We start from the raw sequence: 22400 nt of genomic DNA, 5'->3' as shown, positions 1-22400 counted from the left end.
TTGTCGTAATTTGAATTTATGTAAATACGCATAAGTAGATGTATGTTTGTGTTTTCGTTCATTTAAGTTATTGTTGTGTGCGAGGGTGAATGTATGTCGGCTTGTAATAACTGTCATTGGAAAGGTACATTTTAAAACGCGGGCTTTGCATGGACAGTCTGGCTACGACTGAGTGTATTCAACTGCGTACGCATGTATGCAATACAAATCCGCCATTAAAAACTATTTCCGATTGGAATTAATTATAAGCCTCCCAAAGCCGCAGCAAGCAACAAGCACCAGTATCCCATACTTACATAAATACAAACTTGGGTATGTGTGTTAGTTGCTTCTACTTTAAATCAAGTGAAGAGGAACACAGAATATGTGCATTGCTGCTTAGTGCTCATTACTTTGCTGGACATTCCTCGGAAAAGTATTGATATGGAAAGTGGATGCAAAGCCCAGCGATGCGATTGAGTTTTTGAATGATGGAAAACTCTCGCTACGACAAGAAAAAAAAAAACAAACAAAAACTTGAAATAATAAAAGAAACGCCACTAATTTGTGTTAATATTCAGTGTTGCCACAGGGCGACGTCTATAACGGAAGATAACATTTGCTGTGTTTTATTTTAGTACTGGATAGACAAGCCGTGAAGAGCAAAAATAAACCAAAAAAAAAAAATTCCACTGCAAGTCTGTTTGTTTGCCATTAAGTGGTAACGCCATTTGTCAACTTGTCAGAACAATACAAGGAGAAAAGTGAGAGTATTTGTAAATTTTATAACTAAAATTGGCAAAATATGTGTTAAAATAGCAGCCAAATAAAATGTATTGGGATTTGTGCAAGAAATTGTATAAAAAGTTGGTTTTAATTTTATTTTACTATTCACAATACTGGTATTTTCGCAAGTGGCCATCACTTATTTGTGAAAAACATATCGTGGCAATCCCAACAACAGATGTTCTACATAAGCCTGCACTGGTAAATTATCAAAAACTTCATTGTCCTGGATAAATATCATTCATACAAATTTCATTGCACTGCACTATATATTGTAGTACTAAAATAAAACACAGCTATTGTTTACATGCTAAAGCTGCTATGACACGATATGTGCGTAACATATGTGTTAGCAATTTCTGTATTTGTAAAGGCCTAAACAGAATAAGCGCGTTGATGAAGGAGTGTTGCGTTGAAAAATGCCACTCTGCAAACAAAAGTCAAATAATCAACTCGCAAAAGTTAAACAATTTTTAACTTTGACGACCAAAAACACTACCTCACGTGTGGTAACATTGAATGGCGCTCGCTTTTTAGAGTTAAAGGTGACCATTTTTTAACTTTTCCGCGTTGCTTTTTGGAGTTTGTGTACAGAGTTGCGTTTTTGAAACGCGACGATCAAAATCAAAGCTTAACGAATAGGGCACGCTCTTATCGGCTTGTATTCTCATATGTATTGTATTTTTATGTTATATATATGCGCCTACATATATCTTCAATGAAATAAGATCTCGTTTTAGGGAAAAAGGGTTTCAAATTTTTATTCAAAATACATTTGTATCACACGATGTTCCTATCTTCCAGGGTTGTGAAATATTTTTGTGGGCCACTCAAGTTAAAGGGTTACAGTTGAGAAATTTAGAAAAGAGGATTTTTTTTAAACAAAATGCTACCAAACATTTACTTTTCGAAAACAAAAAAAAATAACTAAGGCCGGGTTTCTCGTAGAAAAAATAAAGTTCGTGTCTGCTTGTCGGAACATTAATATATCGTGACGATAAACCTCCTGTTAATAAATTTGGTTTTCTCGTACACTTTTAAGGTAATTTAGAAGATATGGCAAAGCAGCAATTGGAGTGTTCGCGTACTCAAAGCTTTGCACAAGCGTTTACGGAAAGTCGTCCGTTTTTTTAGTAAGAGAAAGAGTAAATGAGAAGATGCAAAATTTCTACTGGATCTTTTTTTTCCGATTGGGCAGAAGTTTTGTACGTGGTGTTCTGTTGAGACTTCCAACAAGCGTGCCAAGTACGATCCAAATCGGTGTATAACCTAACATATCATCCAAATCTTCCGATTTGACAACTTGACCCACTGGAAGCCGTAATTGATATCCAATTGGGCCGAAATTTCGCACGTGGTGTTCTGTTACGACTTCCAACAAACGTGCTAAGTATGGTCGAAATGGGTGTATTACATGATATAGGTCCCATATAAACCGATCTCCTGATTAGTATTCTACGGCCCCTAGAAGCTTAAATTTTTGCTAAATCGGCAGAAATTTTGTACGTAAATTATAATGTGCCTTTCAACTTAGCTAATTTTTATAAATTTTTGGTAGTATTTGGTGATGGGTTCCCAAGATTCTGTCCAGCCGAACTTAAACCGTTTATACTGCTCATTAAATCCGGATTTAAGGCTCTCGGGGGGTTTTAGCACGTTTTTACTCGTTTTATTTAATTAGTTATTTTGTTTTGAATTTAGGTTAAAATATCCGAATGGCAACACTGGTCTTAAACCTACTCTAATAAGTACGTGAAGAAGAATTTGTAGAGAACATTTACGCATGCACTAAATTATGAACGATAGTTTGATCGAATGAGCGATCAAATGTCATTATCGAGTGCTGCGTCCACATAATACGCATCGTGCTGTGAACGGATCGCTGAAAAGGAAAGAAACAGTCAGAAGTCAAGTGAACTGTAGGCGATAAAAGACGCAATTCGTTTAAGAAAAAATGGCAAACAATCAAATACAAACGCAGTTCAATAAACTTCTCCTCATGCTGTCATAATGACTTGGAAGCGACATACATACAGACTCGTAAGAACTTGATTGTCTTGTCATCAAACGCGCTCTGCAGTAATCGACCCAAGCCTAATGAGCGCATTACATTTTCTTCAGGGATGGCGAATGTACTCGTATATGGTTTTGCTTCAACTATTGTTTATTTTTAATTTTATTTTATTATTTCGCTAATCATTGATGCTGTTTTACTTAGACACGTTTCCTTATTTTCTAGCGTAATTGCCAATTGATGGGAGTTTGTTTGATTAATAAGGGATCTATAAGTATAGAGAATTATCTATAAAGAGAACTTGAGAGGGAAGCTGATGTCAATGTTAAAAGTCGAGTAGACGGGGTTTAAGGTGGGTATTTGGTTGATGTTTTTCACAACTAAAAACGGATTGCCCTGCTTTACAAGTGTTAAAAAACGTTATTTCGTCCAAAACAACAAATGGTATACAGACCAAACGATGACATAAAGTCCAAAAACGATTTGTTTAAATGTCAGAAAGCCCAAAAATATACCAACAAATTCAAAATTTGAATATTGTGACCCGATCTTGCCCAAATTGAAGAAGGAGGTCGAAGGGCCTAACACAACTCATTGTCCCAAATTTCGGCGACATCAAACAATAACTGTGCCTTTTATGGGCCCAAGATCTTAAATCGAGAGATCGGTCCGATCGGATGTCGGGTGGCCAAACACAACTCACTGTCCCAAATTTCGGCAAAATCGGATAATAAATGTGGCTTTTATGGGTCTAAGATCGTAAATCGGCGGATCGGTCTATATGAGGGCTATATCAAGATATGGTCCGATATAGCCCATATTCGAACTTAACCTGATTATGGACAAAAAAGAATCTGTGCAAAGTTTCAGCTCAATATCTCTACTTTTAAAGACTATAGCGTGATTTCAACAGGCATTTATGGGTTTCAGACCCTAAACCGGCAGATCGGCTTATAATGACAGCTGTATCTAAATATACTCCGATCTGAACCATATTTGAGTCGGTTGTCGGGAGGCTTAAAAAAACTCACTGATTCTAACTTTAGGTAAATCGGATATCATCAGATCGGTCTATATGGCAGCTGTTTCTAAATATTGTCCGATTTGGACCATATTTGAGTCGGATGACTCGCTGATTCAAATTTAAGCTAAATCGGATAATAATTGCGGCTTTTATGGGCTTAAGACCCTCAATCGGCAGATCGGTCTATATGGCAGCTATATTTAAATATTGTCCGATCTGGATCATATTTAGCTGTGATGACGGAAGGGTTTTTCGTTTGTTTGGTTGCATATAACATGTCATATCTATTTTCATTAAAGGTCCAAAATCATTTTCAAAAAATCTCATTGTGCCCAAAAGGCGGTCTTATCGCCCAAAAGTGTGCAAAAACAACTAACATTGGCATCGTTTATGACATTTGCCGTTTTGGGCGAAATGACGCTACTCCGAAAATATCTTCGTCTGCAGAGATTATCCATACCAAACATATCTGGAATACTTAAGGATTTTGGAGGGATATACACGTCCACGACCATTCTATAAAGGCGGTCATATTGCCCAACTAACATTAGAAGAATTTAGGCGATATGGCATTTGCCGTTTTGGGCGAGATACCGCTACACCACATATTCCTTAGAAAAAACAGAGATAAAGCTGATTTAGTACCATTATATGCTAACAAATTAGCGTTATCTCTGTTTTTTTTTTTTTTAAGAAGACCATACTTTGACATTATGTAATTTAAGAGATGAAGACGAGGTTGAAGGACAAAGTTAATTTCTAAAAAAAAAAATCGATTTTGTGTCAAAATCACAAAAACAAAGCATTCCAAAGAAATGCATTTAAAATTGCATAGGTCAGCCGAAGGCATCGGTAACGACCAATCGTATGCCTGTCCAACCACCTTCGTGAAATTTCACTGCTGCTTGTATGATATGGTATGCGACGGCTAGAGGTGGGTGGTGTGGCATCTATGTTGACATACTACACGGTTAGCTTATACTCTCGCAATTATTGCTCTTTTGGATTTTGTTATTGTTTCTGCGCTGGTATGTAGTATTTTTTTTTCGAGTAAGTGTATGTCAACTTGTTGCTATGGTTTAGTAGTTAGTTACGGTCGTTCTATTTGCTTAGTTAGTGGACAACGCTGGTGAGTTGTAGTGATGGTGTTGGTGTCGTCGTCGGTGACAGTAGATTTTAATTAAATATTCCTTCCTGTTGTCTTGTCTCTAGTGTTTATGTTGTTGTAGTTTTTGTGTATTTTCCAAAGCTATAGCTGTGACCAAGTCTCTGTTTCATAATAATATGTTTTTAGTGATGTTGTTGTCTTATGCGTATGCCTCGTTAGTGGCCTTACGTTCGTAACTCGTATTACTCTCAACTCATACAACGGCGTATGATGTATACAAAATAATTTTTGTTGTGGTTTATATTCCTTCCTCTTTGCTCGGCCCATCTTGGATTGGTTGTTGGTTGTTTGTGTGTTTTAGTTTTTTTTTTTGTTTTTCCCGATTATGCTGCTCGTTCATTTTTGTGTAATTAAAATATGAAATTACATGAACTTCTTGTGTGTTAATGTTTGTGTTTGAGGTTTTTTAGGTGTGTTCCCACTAAAGAGGAAGTAATAACATCGAATGTTTGACTTCAAACATCCGATTTGTGATGACAATAATGAAACTTCTCCTATTCAAGTCTGGCTTATGTCACTACGACACGTTTTGCCACAAGCAAAGTCTATGTTTGGCGGTACTATGACGCCACAGTTTTTTTTGGTCTTAATTTTGGCGGTGAAAATAAAACATGTTAAAGTCTCTTGCTCATATGAGATGGAGATAAAACAGCTTCAACAATTAGTGGATAATTATTTGTTAGGTTGAACACACTAGGTTCCAGAAAGAGAAAATAACAGTCATTCCTACCAAGGCATTCTCATTCAAGCGAAAGGCTATTAATTTAAGCTGATTTAGAACAAAGCCAAACATTGGTTCACCTGGCTGTTAAGTTCTTCTTTTCGTTACCGGTAGCGTTACCGAAAATTTCACTAGCAGGTACTAGGGATTCCAAGTTAGGACGAAAAGTCGACTTTTGGCCTTTTATCAAAAAAGCAAAAGTGGATTTTCGACTTTTCGACATATTGGCGCAAAAGTTTCCACATTCCCCTTTTTTGTAATTGTATGTAGCTTGAAAAGGTCCATAAAACCTAGCCGACTTTCAACTAGTGTTACTCTGTTAAAACCCAAGTTGAACATCAAATTTTATTGCACATATGATTAACGAACTTTTATTTTCTATCACTTCCTTTATAAAACCCAAAAATAATCACAAAATTATCTCTTTTCTATCCGATCTTATGTATCCAGCATTATCAGAGACCATTTTTCAAACAGACCTTCTTTACCAAATCGGAGTCTATCAATTTGAAATTCCATCTAGATTTTGCTAAATTCGGTGCAAGAATCTCTATTTGTGAAATGTACCCTTACATGGGTGCTACTATAAAATATTGTTCGATTCGTCCATGGTTTGATATACTTCTACAATGCCGAGAACATTTGCAGGCTACATTTTAGACAAATTGGAACAAACATGTGGGGTTCAGAGCAAAAATACTGAAAATACCGAATATTCAATTAAAAAAAATATTTATGGCAACAAGAATAGCCCAAAAAGATATTAATCGTAGCACGTGGGAAAAAAGTACCCAAAGAAAAATTGAAAACAATTCTTACTTAGCAGCAACATAAGCAAAGCAAAACTTGTATCTCTATGCAGCTTTCTTTTCGTATTCAACTTCAAAATCGATTATTCGACTTTTTATTCATTGAAAGCCGTCTTCGACTTTTTTACACAAAAAGTCGACTAATCGATTAGTCGAAAGTCGACTTTGTGATCCCGAGCAGGTACGCAGCTCAAATGAAAGCTTCTTTGTGTAAGAGGGTGACATAATAGGCAATGGTGATTTTTTTCTTGCAACTACGAATGAAAATGTTTGTTTTAATAAATAGTTCCATGGAACATGAATTAAAGTTATTTGGAAATATAAACGATTAATTACAGCACACATGTACTTTATCAGTCAAAAATGATTTAAATTTGGGCAAAATTATAAATTGATGTTTGTCTTGTAGGCTACACAGAAAAAAATATCACGAACAAATTTTCAATTAAAAATTTAATTTTAAACATTTGTATTTTCAATTCATTTAAAAATTAATTGAATCAATAACTTTTTAATTAAATACAGATTTATTTTTCAATAACGATCGTTATTGAAATTTAGAAAATATTTAATTGAAAAATTAATTCATTTAATCATTTTTCTAATTGAATCAGAACTTTTTTTCAATTACGGTTGTGATTGAATTTTTTGTTATTTTCAATTAAAAAATTAATTGATTCATTAATTTATTAATTGAATCTTAAAAAATTTTACGTATAAAATGTGATTGAAAAGTTGATCTTTTTTAATTAAACAATAACGGCGTAGAACACTAGTTGTTTTTCTTTTTGTCACTTGGTTCGTTCACAAATTCATTGAAAACAGCTGATTTTATATTGAGGGAAAACAGCTGTTTTCATTAAATTAGCGAACAAATCAAGCGACAAAAAGAAAAAATTTTAGTGGTCTAGGCAGTAAATTTTTTCAATCACTTTTTAATGGAAGCGGACATTTTTTTAAGACCAAACGAACGGCACAGTTTTGTCTATACGTTTTTGAAAAACTCCAGCAGCTCAAAATTTCGATGAATACTTTCTGTATATAGAAGATAAAACTCTCCCACAAAACAGTTTTTCGACTACCTTTTTAATACTTATCTTATTAATGATCAAATATGCATATTAAGGGCATAGCGACTTCTTTAGCATCGATCTAATTTAAAAATACTCTAGATAAATATTTTTCTGTTGGGTTTACTTCCGTAATGCATGTAATTCAGAAGTTACTGCCTCGCTACTCTTTCTTTTAAAATTCGGGAAACAATATTTTTCGTTTAATTTTTGGGAAAACCCCCCGCAGGTCTTTTGTTTCTAGGGAGTGATCAGGGCTCAAACATAAACCTTAAACCTGTGTTCCAGGAGGTTTACATATGTTTCATCGAAATCGAGGTTGCGCACAATTTAATGTAACATTTGCATATTTTCAATTAAATTTTTAGTTGATCCAATTAGAAGATTATTGAATCATTTTTTTAATTGGACCATTAATAAAGTTAATTGAAATCTTAAAAAGTTTTCCAACATTATTTTAAAAGAATATGCAATTTTTTAATTGAAAAATTTTCCAATTAACTTTCTAAAAAACTGATTGATCTTATCGTTTCGTGATTGAAGCAGTTTCAATTACAAAAAGTTTATGGATCAATTAATAATGTGATTGAAACCGATTTCTATTTATTTCTATGTACACAAATATTTTTCAATGGCCACATAAATGTCTTGGCTGCAACCAAGGTATATCCATTTACAGGTAGTGGCAGTTGCCCAACAACAAAATATTGCGTGCACTATCTGTCAAAATCATTGATTAGTGCAATTCTGATTTTGTGTATGTTATTAGTTCGCTCCATTTTTCGTTGTTTGTGTATGTTATGATTCATAACTATAATACATTCACACAACCAAAACTCGTTGAAGTTCGCACTTCGCGAGAAAAAATTGTACTCAGCTGTTTACGGTACACTACCTGGTAATTATGTTATAGCTGCAACCGAAAACTTCGTCGGAGGTGCATACTTAGCTTTTGATCTAAAAAATTTAACAGGGTGATTCATAGCTTTATGTAGATGACAACAAATCACTACAGCCATTATTCAATAAAGAGCAGCGTTTGTTTTTTTTATTAATTTTCCCTTGCAATCGTAAGAAAAATTCCCACACCCAATTCCCTGAAATGCTTGCAATTTTTTTTTTTATTTCTAACGAATGTTCACATTCCTACACACAATCACTTTTGCCGCCCAGAAACCTTGTTACAAAAATTCCAAGAAGTTTGTTTAGAAATGTAACCTCCATGGACACAAACAACTGCCATGGTTAGTGGGAAAATGCCTGGTGGTATGAGAAAATGGAAAAACTGGAGAAAAAAAACATTTGCCCGTTACTTTAAAATGCCATTTCGGTTCCGAATGCTGGTGGCTAATGGTGTTTTACATAAAATGCACATAAATTTACAGTTGAGCCTCTCAAATATGGGTGAATGTCGTCACTATGGCTTAGACTTGGACTTGGACGCAGTGTACAGAGTAAGTCAGGCAGTGCACTCATGGAAGTGCGTATATTCATTTGCATGGCGGTACTTGCAAGTGTTTTACTTTGGTGTATGCAACGCACAGCAATTCCATGCAGAAGATGCAGTTACAATTTAAATTATTATTCCCAGGGAGCCTATGGGAGCCGACACATACTTACATACTGGGTTACCGTAAATGTGGGAAATTATTCCCCATTTAGCTATTTATGATGATTTCTTTCATGAAGGCATTCTTTTTTAATGATCTCATTTCGGTCTTTTTTTCATTCCAGTTAATGCCGAAACGAACCTTAACTACGACATCTAACTCCACCACCAACCATAACCCACGATGAACCAGAACACACCCGCGCATACATCAAAACCTGATAAAAATCCGGCAACATCAATTCCCCATCATCACCACTATCCTTACAGTAATATCACCTCCACCATAGCCACATCATTTATACATAGCAGTCAAGCTGAGGAAAGTACAACAACTATCAAATCAACGACACATGCTAATGCCTTGTTCAGTGGAAGCCTGGCCAGAAGTAGAGGAGTTGGTGGTGGTGGTGATGGTGGCCAATCGACACATTTCACATCTAGATCTAGTAATAGGAGCCATAAGGATAATGCTACTACTCGGTCTTGCAACCAGAACAACAAATCTGCCCCCAAAACGGTGACGACGGCGACATCGCCCTCGTCTGACTGCTGGCAAAGGTGGTGGTCCTCCTGGTGGTGTCAGCTGAGACCCTCTACAACGGCCTGCGTTACCTTTCTATTATTATCAACGACATGTTCCTTATGTTCGGCTTCCTTGTGTGATCCACAGAGCTGGTGGGATCCCTACAAGGATAAATGCATTCCTTGCACTGTGTGCCAAGGTGATATGATACCGTTGCGTCCGTGTCAGATGCATCGAGACACTGTTTGTGGTTCAATATATGATTTGAAAATCGATTGGGTGGTTCTGGCGAAAACTGAGCCCAACTGGAAGGAGGTGAGTAAAAGAGAACGCAACATGTTTGGGGAAAAGAATTTTCCTTTATCGTAGGATTTTTGTAATTAAAACGAGCCAAAGAAGCAAATCTTCAAAGTAAAAATGCTATTTTTATACCCACCACCGTAGGATGGGGGTATATTAATTTTGTCATTCCGTTTGCAACACATCGAAATATCCATTTCCGATCCTATAAAGTATACATATTCTTGATCAGCGATCTGTCTGTTGAAATCACGCTACAGTCCTTAAAAATGGAGACATTGAGTTGAAACTTTGCGCAGATTCTTTTTTTGTCCATAAGCAGCTTAAGTTCGAAGACGGCTATTTCTTGATATAGCCCCCATATAGACCGATCCGCCGATTTAGGGTCTGAGGCCCATAAAAGCCGCATTTATTATCCGAATTCACCAAAATTTGAGACAGTGAGTTGTGTTAGGCCCCTCGACATCTTTCTTCACCTTGGCCCAGATCGGTCCAGATTTGGATATAGCTGCCATATAGACCGATCTCTCAATTTAAGGCTTTGGGCACATAAAAGACGTTAAGCCCTTCGATATACCTCTGCGACATGGCACAGATCGGTCCACATTTAGGTATAGCTGACATTTAGACCGATCTCTCGTTTTAAGGTCTTTGACCCATAAAAGGCGCATTTATTGTCCGATGTCGCCAATATTTGGGATAATGAGTTGTGTTGGGCCACTCGACATCTTTCTGAGATTTGGCTCAGATCGGTCCAGATTTGGATATAGCTGCCGTATAGACCGATCTGTCGATTTAAAGTTTTAGACCCATAAAAGGCGCATTTATTGTCCGATTTCGCCGAAACTTGGGACAGTAAGTTGCGTTAGGCTCTTTAACAACTTTCTGCAATTTGGCTCAGATCGGTTCAGATTTGGATATAGCTGCCATATAGATCGATCTGCCGATTTAGCGTCTTAGGCCCATAAAAGCCACATTTATTATCCGATTTTGCTGAAATTTGGGACATTGAGTTGTGTTAGGCAACTCGACATCTTACTGCAATTTGGCTCAGATCGGTCCAAATTTGAATATAGCTGCCATATAGACCGATCTGCCGATTTAAGGTCGTGGGCCCATAAAAAGCGCATTTGTTGTCCGATTTCGCCGAAATTTGGGACAGTGAGTTGTGTTCTTCAATTTGGCTCAGATCGTATATATCTTGATCGGCTGGACATTTTGAGTCGACCTGTCGTTCGTCCGCCTGTCGAAATCATATTTAGCACCAAGAAGCCGCAATTATTATCCGATTGGGCTGAAATTTTGCAAGTAGTTTCTGTTACAACGTCCAATAACCGTGCCAAGTACAGTTAGAATAGGTCTACAACCTGACATAGCGCTCATTTAACCCGATCTCCCGATTTGACATCTTAAGCCCCTGCAGTCCGTAATTTTTGTCCGATTTGAAAACGTTTGAAATCGATTACTAACCTGACAAAGCTCCCATATAACCTGATCATCTGATTTGACATCTTGAGCCCCTGCAGCCGTAATTTTTCTCCGATTTGGCTGAAATCGGTCTATAACCTGATATAGCTCTCATATAAACCGATCTCTCGACTTTCTACAAATATTTAATTAAAATGTTTCTTCTGTTAAGACTCTTTAATGTCTTTTAATGTCATATTAATCCTTCAATTATTTTGTTTTTCTTTCTTTTTTTCTCCACAGAGGCGAAAGTTTGATGGTTCGGATTATGGGTTAGACCACCATCAGCTTACTGCAGAACAATTGCAGCAGTTGCAGGATGAGGCCGATCCATTGGATTGGCAAACGGCCGCATTGTTTTTGGCCGTACTGGCCTGTCTACTGTTTTTCATTGTGGCCGCCTGTATACTTGTTCATCATATGCGACAATGGCGACGCATGGAACGTAGATTAGATCAAGGTAAGTTCTTATAGTTATATAGCAACGATTTTTAGTTGGTGTTGTATGGATATTAAATCTCTAATTTTGTATTCCACAAGCATAATTGTGAGGCACAAACACACAGCCTTTGGTCTCCCTTTCCACAGGGTCTTTGGTGATCCTTACAAGAAAAGATCACGTTTTCCTAAGAGCCGTATCACTTGAAATTCCATGCATAAGCAATGGCTAAACAAGAGAGAAAGAAAGGGAGGCAGATAGATAGAGAGAGAGAGAGAGATATTCTTGTTGTTTTTATTAAAGGCTGCTTAGAAGCCAAACACAATGATGTCTCTGAAAATCAATGCAGCGCAAAATGAAACAACCTTTAGGCAACCAACAGTAAATGGCAAGTGCCATCAATCATTGGCTATATGGGCAGTTTCGCTTTGGTATTCCATTCCATATTTCCTATTCATCGATGTTCTGGGTTTGTTATTTGTCAACCTGAATATGAACGAAGCAAACCGACCCACGACCATAACAGGCGGCATAATTCTCTGAAATGTTGGCCATCACGTACACGTTTTTGGTCTTGATTTTCACAAACAATTCTCCATTTTTTTTTTTAATTTTATTTCAAGAGTTCTTTGGGTGCTTCTACTGATGGCTGGTTGGCAGGCATGCGCAGTGATTTGTTGATTATCCCAAAGAAACACGAAATGTGTCGAAAAATTATGTTCCAAAAAGTTTTTGGAAAAAAAAATATATGGATTTTTTTGTGACCATTTTTATTTTATGGAATTTTGAGTGCATGTTTGTGAGTCCCCTCATTGGGGTCGTACACAATTTTTATGGCCTGCTAAGGAACGCCATAAAATCTTAAGCTACTGTTTAGAAATGCCTTGTCATATTGTTGCAGCCATATCTTTTTTTCTAATCGGTCCGTCCTTGGAAATGATGAATATTCATGGTTTTGACTTTCCAATGCTGCCTGCTGGACTACTGTCAGTGTTAGCCTTAGGGTCAGAGGACGGACGGACATGTGTTAAACAAATGATTCTTCTTGTCGTTATTTTCATTTATGGTGTTCTTTTGTTGCCTTTGAGCCCATCTATTCTTAAGATTCGAATCGTGGTTTTCTGCAAATGTTGCTTGCGATTAAGACTACTAATGAGCCATTGATGAAAGATTGTTGCTGTTGTATGTATTCCAGTTTGCATACTTGGAGCCAGGCAGTCAGCCTGCCAGCCATCCCGCCAGCCAGTCAGCCTGCCAGCATACATAGAAACAAACACAAAGACCAGTAGCAGCATAAAAAATTGTTTATGATACTCTTCTTAAAGAGTGACAATAAGAAAAGAAATAAACACTCTCGAAATGCAAAGAAAAGCATATTAAAATTAGGTACGGAGAGAATGTTGCAAGCATACCGTCACCAAGGCACTCTTCACAATAAGGATGGTTCATATACAGGGTCGGAAAACCAAATTTCAAGAAGACTAATAAAAAAAGTCGAAACGGTATATAGCTACCATATAGACCGATCTCGAGACCTTAAGCCTATTAAATGCATATTTTCGATCCGATTTAGTTGAAATTTCGAACTTGGAATTATACTACACCTATCTAGAACCATGCCTAATACGACCAAACTTTAGGTATACCACTAAATTTGGCATGAACATTCCATTAAGGAACTGGGGACACTTCTCTCATGTCAATAAGTGGAATCCGAAACAACGAACCCTTGATTTTTAGTATTTTTGCTCCGAAAGCCACATTTTTGTTCAAACTTTTCTAAAATTTGGCACGCGATATTTTCTATTTTCATGGTCGAATCGAACAATATTTTGATGAAGCCTCCATATAAGAGTAAATTTCACAATGAGAGATTTTTACACCGATTTTAGTACAAGTTGTTGGAAAGGTATGGAATTTAAACAAAATATACTAGGTAAAAAGCATGGTCTTTTTTTCATGATTAGTGTTGACCACAACAAAACAATTTGGAAAATTCAACTTGAAAAAGTTGTAGAGTAAGTGACTGAGTTTTGTAGAGAAAGTGACTCAGAATAAAAGTTCCTTACAAATTTTAGCAATAAAATGTGGCATAGTACTTGGTTTTTAACAGTCAAAGTAGCACTACTTGAAAATTGATTTTTTTAGTATTTTAGCTGCCACTACCTCACAGAAGTTGTAAGGACATCGAAGAAGAAGAGAATTTAGAACACCTTCTGTGTGTGTGTCCCGCACTATCAATCAGAAGGAGTTCAAATTTAAGGTTCTCATTTCTTTTAGAACCTGTTTGATTTAGGGGATGTGAACATTCGCAAGTTGTTGGGCTTTTTAAAGCGACCTGGATGGTTCAAATGTAGGAACTAGAAGGCATCTTCCTTCTTTGTTACTGTAGTATTATAATGGTATCGGCTGCCATGGGATTGCTATAAATTTACCAAAATGTGGGAAGTATGGTCTTTGAAATTTCCTTCCAGTTATATTGTAGGGGTATATTCTACACGACTGACCCAACTGCTTGATACAAGCACTCCTTGTTTCGATGATATAATGGTGCAGTGGCAAACTATTGCCCACTCCATGGAAAATTCGAGATGCTACTGAAGCCAAGAATACAGCATATAGAGCAACTCTGCAATCAGTAGCAACGGAAGAAAAGGAGAGAGGAGAAACGTCTATTCCGCAGAAAGGATAAGGAAATGGAAAGACGTGAGTGTGAGCGAATTGAGATGTACAGATCTTTTCTTTCAGATTCAATTAAAAGATCAATTAATTTTTTAATTGAAAATTGCAAAAGTTTCAATCACGACTGTAATTGAAAAAAAAATCTTTATTTTTTTAATTTATAACGATTTTATTTTCGATAAAGTTTTTATTGAAAATTTTTTTATCGATTTTTTGCTATGTAAGCTTTGTATTGCTGGGTGTCATTGAAAGTATTGGATATTTTTTGGTTTCATTGAAAGAAATCTTACTTATTTCAACAAAAAAAAAGCCTAGTTTTGATAAATGTGTACTTTATCACCAAAGATGTGTGGCAAGTTGGCCAAATAATGCACAATTTTTCGTTTGTTATGCACTAGGACTTCGAAATCAAAATATATAATGAGCTCCTCTCGAAAGAGAAGCAAAAGAAAATTGTTAAATTTAATGATCTTCGCTCTAACTGGCAAAAAACTTGAAAAATCGGCAGATCCCGGCCGGGATTCGAAGCTGGGCACACGGAGCAACAGCGAAAGCAGTTGCCGTTGTCCACCATTCGAAGCCGTCATTACAACTTCCAACAGATGCACATAATCATGTGCTACCATGGAAGTTACATATATAATTTTTGCAGACAAAAAAATATGTCATTGCACGAATACATGCATTGGGGAAGGTATAGCTAATAGACAGGGTTGTCGAGCGTGGTAAATGGGGTATTTGCATCATAAAGGCGTTTTCGCAATAAAATACACTGCAAATGCAACATACCAATGTACGGCCCTTGAAGCCATCATACCTAATATGGCTGAAAAGTCTTCTAACCATAGACGAAATGCGTCCCATAGAGGTTGGTATGTGTTGCCATATCTGGCTTTCCTTTTCCAATCGCAAAAGAAAATCTCCGGTCATTCAGCTCGTCTCGAAAGAAAAACAAACAAAATATATATAGCTTGGTCAATTATTATATAATTTCTCGGTAAGCTCTTTCTCAAAAGTCCTAAATCATGCAAATCGATTGAAAAGATCGAAAGTTATTGCACCTAGAAGGATGGCACCCTATACTTCACCCTGTAGTAAAGGTAAGACCAACAACGCCTTTTTCCTAAAAGCCTATGTCCTCCTTTACAGATAATAAGTTGTGGACTTATTTCCAATTTTTTGTCGTTTGGACCACTGGGCGACGTGTTCAACTTTCAACTGTGCTTAATTTGCCATGTTTTTGACAATTAAATGTAGTGTGATTGAATCTTTACTCTTTTTGTGTTATGTTATTCCTTGTTACTGCCATCCCGATTATATTTTCCAACCTCTGTAGGTGGTCTCCCATCTTTCTCATATCACAAGCACAAAACGGTCCCTCGATCATTAGCCGATTTTATTTTTCAAAATAAATATGAAATAATTTAGGTAGTGTTCCTAAAATTTGGTACGGCTGACTTTTACTAGTATTATTCAAATTTTTGTATTCTCCACCATAGGTTGGTAAAATACCAACATCACCTTTCCATTTGTAACATCTTTAAATATTAGGTTAAGATTTGTAAAGTGTATATAATTCGGACCGCCATGAAATTCCGTGGTAGCTATGAATCTAACTCCCAACGTCTCTTTTCAGTATTTGCAAAGAGCCCTCGGAATCTCACCTGACATGTAAATAAGCGGTAGACTTTCTTTCGCCAATTAGGTTATTATATCTCTCACACTCTCATGAAATGAAGAGCATGTCCAATACTAACAACGAAAGGGATTGGATGCATGACATACCTGCTAGGTAGTGTTCCGTAAACAGCTGAGTACAATTTTTTCTCGCGAACCAGTTTTGGTTGTGTGTGTATTATATTGGGGTGCCGAAAAAGTAATTGCGGATTTTTCATACAGTCTGTGTTGACAAATTTTTTCACAGCTTGTGACTCTGTAATTGCATTCTTTCTTCTGTCAGTTACCAGCTGTTACTTTTAGCTTGCTTTAGAAAAAAAGTGTAAAAAAGTATATTTGATTAAAGTTCATTCTAAGTTTTATTAAAAATGCATTTACTTTCTTTTAAAAAATCCGCAATTACTTTTTGGGCAACCCAACCATAGAACCATACCACACACATACAACGAAAAATGGCGCGAACTAGTAGCATATTCAAAATCAGCGTTGCACTAATCACTGATTTTGTCAGATAGTGTACTCAATATTTTGTTGTTGGACAACTGCCACTACCTGGAAATGAATATATCTTGGTTTGATGTAATGAGCAACAACAGAACACAGTACCGTTAGAAGTTGCTTCTCTTTGCTTTGCAATGTTAAGTTATATTATTTAATGTTTTTTCGAAACCACTGTATTATGTGGCCAAAATGATGATGACCTGTAATGTGGTTGCTTTCAAGTTCTTCCTATAGGAAAAAAGAAATCAAATATTTCTAATAGGAAGAAATTGCATGTTTTTGTAAAAATTACTTGCCACTGAAATCTCATCCTTACTAAAGAAGTTAGCAGTTTATAATCGTTAATTGGAGGACTCACAAACCATACACCTTTCCTATTTAATCAATTTAGGTGCAAATAATGATCCTTAATCTACTAAATTTTTAAACATTTTAGTATAATTTTCTAATTCTCCTACGATCCCCATTACAAAACTTAAAAATAAAGCAGCAATAATTCCTCTTTCATCTTCTTCCGGCCAAATAAATGGCCCACATCAAAGACAGCGATTGATTGGCAGTGATTATCTTAGTTGACACATCCTAATCCTATTTTGAAATTAAATGCCTATGAGGTCAATCTGCGTAGATTTTCAAAGTATTTTGTAGAGTCATGTGGCGGCGCATTTTAAGCGAAACCTATTGCCAATGTTGTTTGTTTATTCAGGCGTCATGGACGACAGGGCGCAATCTCATTTCGTAAAGATACGTCCAACAATGCATACCTCTTGGGTCCAGATCAACAATCAAAGACCTAAAGACACAAGGGCACTCATTTCTATGGCACTTTGCAAGGGAAAAGCGGAAAGCATCTGAAGAAATGGAAAATTCATGGCATGCCACGTTTTCCCACGCAGATCGGATGGGGTCTCTCTGACAGATTGGGAACAAAACAATGTGGAAAATCCAAAGAACTTTAAGCGAAAAAGAACGCACACAAATGATACCAAATGGGGTTATATTTAGACCAGCATTTCCATTAATTATCAGCAGCAAAGGCAATGGAAGACATCAATCATTAAAATAATGCCAAAGTGAAATTGCCCAAATCCAGTTCATACAAACAGCCATAGCCGCTGCTACAACAGCAGCAGTATGCAAAGAAAACGTCAGCAAGAAATATGGAGGTGGTGGATTAAGGAGAACAGCAAGGGACAGTTGTAACAACCGAAAACACATGTTAGCCGGCGACCATCCGCCCAACTTTTCATTCATCCAAACGTTCTTCTCTCTGTCCGGATGGTTGCCTTTAGGGTTGTATCATAAATTTGGCAAACTCGACAACACCACCAACAAAACAAATGATGGAACTAATGCCACTTCAGTATATATTTTTCTCATTTCCAAGTTTTTTCAGTTGTTGCTTGCTCCTTGCCTGACTTGTTTTAGGCCATAAAATATCGGAACATGACAACACTCAACATCAGCTAAAATGTGCGATCTTTGATTCGTTGCGTTGAAATTTGTGCCCAGACCCATGAATCGATCGATGTCTGGATGTTGTTGAAAACAACTCAAATGATGACAATCATCGAGAGCAACAGCTTTAGCATGCAACATAATTGGCAGCATGCAGACGCCCACAACTCTGATGATTTGGGATTTGGTAGGCAACATTATGGCAGACAGTGGTTCATAGTTTAGCAATTAAAAATTTTTCCGGACATGGTTACGAGTTTTGTATTGTTATCAATCAGTATTATTACCGCTTTGGAGCTTGTAGAAGGGCAGACTGTTTCGAGAGCAATTTGTTACGTTAAGTATGCCATTAAAATTGTGACCAATGCATTACCCAAAGTAAAGTTGTAAAGTTCATTACATTTCCTAACTTCACTTTTATTGTCATTTTACTTCGTAAACACGAGAGCATTTTTACCCACTGCCTCTTTACATGTTGACAACTCAATGGTAGACTCCTGAAAGCTATAAAGTAAGCCTTGAAGAGGCAAGATTAACTAATACATTTTTACTCTCTCCCTCTCTCTCTCTCTTCTGCTCTCATGTTATGAAGAGCACGTCAAAGCATTCACACCCAAACAACAAAATTGGAGGTCGTGAAAGTTAAGTAATGGGGTATAGTTTTTATACCCACCTCCGAAGTATGGGGGTATATTCATTTTGTCATTCCGTTTGCAACACATCGAAATATCCACTTCCGACCCTATAAAGTATATATATTCTTGATCAGCGCCATGTCCGTCCGTCTGTCCGCTACTGAAATCACGCTACAGTCTTTACAAATAGAGATATTGAGCTGAAACTTTGCACAGATTCTTTCTTTGTCCATAAGCAGGTTAACTTCGAAGATGATCGGACTATATCTTGATATAGTCCCCATAGAGACCGATCCGCCGATTTAGGGTCTAAGGCCCATAAAAGCCACATTTAATATCCGATTTGGCTGAAATTTGGGATAGTGAGTTGTGTTTGGCCACCCGACATCCTTCTTCAATTTGGCCCAGATCGGTTCAGATTTGGATATATCTGCCATATAGACCGATCTCTCAATTTAGGATTTTGGGCCCATAAAAGGCGCATTTATTGTTCGATGTCACCGAAATTTGGGGCAGTGAGTTGTATTAAGCCTCTCGACATCTTTCCGAAATATGTCACAGATCGGTTCAAATTTGGATATAGCTGCCATATAGACCGATCTCTCGATTTAAGGTTTTGGGCCCATAAAAGGCGCATTCATTGTCCGATGTCACCGAAATTTGGGACAGTGAGTTGTATTAGGCCTCTCGACATCTTTCCGAAATATGTCACAGATCGGTTCAGATTTGGATATAGCTGCCATATAGACAAATCTCTCGATTTAAGGTTTTGGGCCCATAGAAGGCGCATTTATTGTCCGATGTGACAGTGAATTGCGTTAGAGTCTTCAAAAATTTTCTGCAATTTGGCCCATATCAGTTCAGATTTGGATATAGCTGCCATATAAACCAATCTCTCGATTTAAGGTTTTGGGCCCATAAAAGGCGCATTTATTGTCCGATGTCACCGAAATTTGGGACAGTGATTTGTATTAGGTCTCTCGACATCTTTCCAAAATATCGGTTCAGATTTGGATATAGCTGCCATATAGACCGATCTCTCGATTTAAGGTTTTGGGCCCATAAAAGGTGAATTTATTGTCCGAGTTCGCCGAATTTTGACACAGTGACTTATGTTAGGCTTTTCGACATCCGTGTCGCATATGGTTCAGATCGGTCTATAGTTGGATATGGGTACCAAAAAGATTAATATTTTGTACAAAATTGAACAATGACTAGTACTTGGAAGGTGGTTTACATATATATTCGTGGTGGTGGGTATTCAAAGTTCGGCCCTGCCATACTCTACGCCTTTTTTCTTGTTTTTTTTTTTTTATTTTTTGAAACCACTGTCTTATGTCGCCAAGATGATAATGACTAGTAATGTGGCGGCTCTAACAAGTCCTCCTCTATTTGAAAGAAAAACTTTTCAAATATTTCGAACATAATTTATGGGCCAGATATGCATGTCATTGATTTTCATGATTTTGTACTAAATTACTTGCCACTTAAAACTCATCCTCATTGAAGGAAGGAAGGCACAATTTATAATCGTCCATCCGGCGGAGACTCCTTGACAACAGAAACGACAACATTTGTTAGAAAGAATTAATAATCCCGGAAGTGGATTCTTTGCAGTAGATGATTGACTTTTGTAGCTGTCGAAAGGAAGTGACAATAAAAGGAGGAGACTACACAGGGGACATGTTGCAAAACAAAAACAAAATAATAATAGTGTCCAGGTTAAGACACCAGGCGATGTCACGTAAGTTAGGGGATCTATAAAAAACGCTCTGTTTATGGTTATCAAACAAAATGTGCTCTTCTTCTTATGGAGAGTTGTGATAATTTCATATGAATCAAATTTGGATGTGAAGAAAACGATAAAACAAAAACAAATTCCCAAAAAAAATCCTATTGAAACCCTAAAAAATATCACAAACACGCACCACAACTTCCGGTTGTTCATATATATAAAGTGGTTCTCTAGCATTGGTGTTGTTGTTGTTGCCTTTGTTGAAGTCATACATACATAGGTGTTTGGAATTTAAATCCTCCAAAAAAGGGAATTTTTGGGGTTGATAGCTAGAAAGATATTTCGAAGACATTTTTAAACAAGTGAGTTTGGAGGCCATAACATTTGTCATATGGCCATTACATATAAACATTTCTTGCCACCTAATCGGTGTTGTCAATGTAAAGGATGAGGAGGAGGAGGTAAAGTGACTTTTGGGGAATTGAGCTAAGGGCGTTGGTGACGGTGCTTAGGCAATGTAATGATGATGAAGAACAACCATTGGTTTACTTTGGTTGATCATTACGATGACGATGACGATGACGTATGATAAATTGTCAGTTTTGGTTTTGAATTTTGGATTTGTATATGTATGTGTGCATACGCACCCACATACACACCTTAATGGGTTGTTGCTGTCATCTAATTACAATGACAAATATAGCTTCCTTACAACATCAACATCAACGCCAACCTCACAATCGACACCAGGAAAGTGATCTCAAGTAAAAGAAAAAAACAAAAAAAAGAAAACCACCACAGCACATTTTAGTACATATCGCATGCCGCAACTATTTTCGGAAATGGCCTGTAAACAAATCATGATGGAAAGGCATGGTCTGGTATGGTTTATCTATTCTGACATATGGAAGGGAATGTTGTTATACAGATGGTGTTTTTCGTTCGGTTGTCTTAGCATGCAGTAGTGTTGGGTATAGCATTTTATAGGTATATGTACTACTACATTGGCTGTACGTGGCCAATGGCGTAGTGTGTTAAAATTTAGTATAATTTTTATACTCTATGATGTATTTAGAAGGGGAATGGCCTTAGGAGAGCCTTAATTCTTATTTGATTTAGCTAAAATTTTGCATGTTGAGTTCTGCTTTAACTATCAACTTGCGAGCCAAGTTGATAGTTAAACGACCAACGTTTTTTTGTGCGAAAAAAATATATTTTTGTAATTTTTGTTTGAAATGACAAAAATATTTGAAAGTGCTCGGAATTTCAGAATCCATTCACTTTTGCTGGGTATGGCTTCCTTGCCTTGACTATTTCTCTGCCAAACAAGGAGTTGCAAGCTGCACATACATACATATGTATATAATCTAACGCTATTTTGGCCCATTCCTGTTCAATGGCTTTTTTCAGCGCCTCTATATTGGCACATTTTTTTCAACTTTGACAAATTATAATATGAAATGTCAATTTGAGAGATTTTTGTTACCTTACCTAACTCTCTTAAATTACCCAAGTAGAAAAGCCCATCGGAATGGCATCTGGCGAATTGGACATCGTGGCAAAATTTGCCCATGAACATTCCACTAAGAAACAGGGGCAAACTTCTCCGATTCAAGTTTAAGCTCAATGATAAGGGGCCTCCCTTTTATAGCCGAGTCCGAACAGCGTCCCGCACTGCGACACCTCTTTGGAGAGAAGTTTTCCATGACAAAGTATCTCACAAATGTTGCCAGCATTAAGAGGGGAAAACCAACGCAGAAAATTTTTTTTAATGGTCTCGCCAGGATTCGAACCCGGGCT

General features: G+C 36.9%; 1 protein-coding gene across 1 annotated transcript in view; it reads left to right on the top strand.

Annotated features, from left to right (window-relative positions):
- The window catches only part of LOC106082012 (tumor necrosis factor receptor superfamily member wengen), a 52584-nt gene that overhangs the window by 15779 nt on the left and 14405 nt on the right, over window positions 1-22400 (top strand). Inside the window, exons 2-3 of the mRNA XM_059366814.1 lie at window positions 9306-10021; window positions 11717-11933. Of these exons, the coding sequence (XP_059222797.1) occupies window positions 9365-10021; window positions 11717-11933 (874 nt within the window). The 5' untranslated portion in view covers window positions 9306-9364. The remainder of the gene's footprint in view (window positions 1-9305; window positions 10022-11716; window positions 11934-22400) is intronic.

The sequence above is a fragment of the Stomoxys calcitrans genome, chromosome 4 (genome assembly GCF_963082655.1).
Source record: "Stomoxys calcitrans chromosome 4, idStoCalc2.1, whole genome shotgun sequence".
NCBI classification, from domain to species: domain Eukaryota; kingdom Metazoa; phylum Arthropoda; class Insecta; order Diptera; family Muscidae; genus Stomoxys; species Stomoxys calcitrans.
Note: the sequence above shows the minus strand (reverse complement) of the source record. Positions and strands in the feature narration are given on the sequence as shown.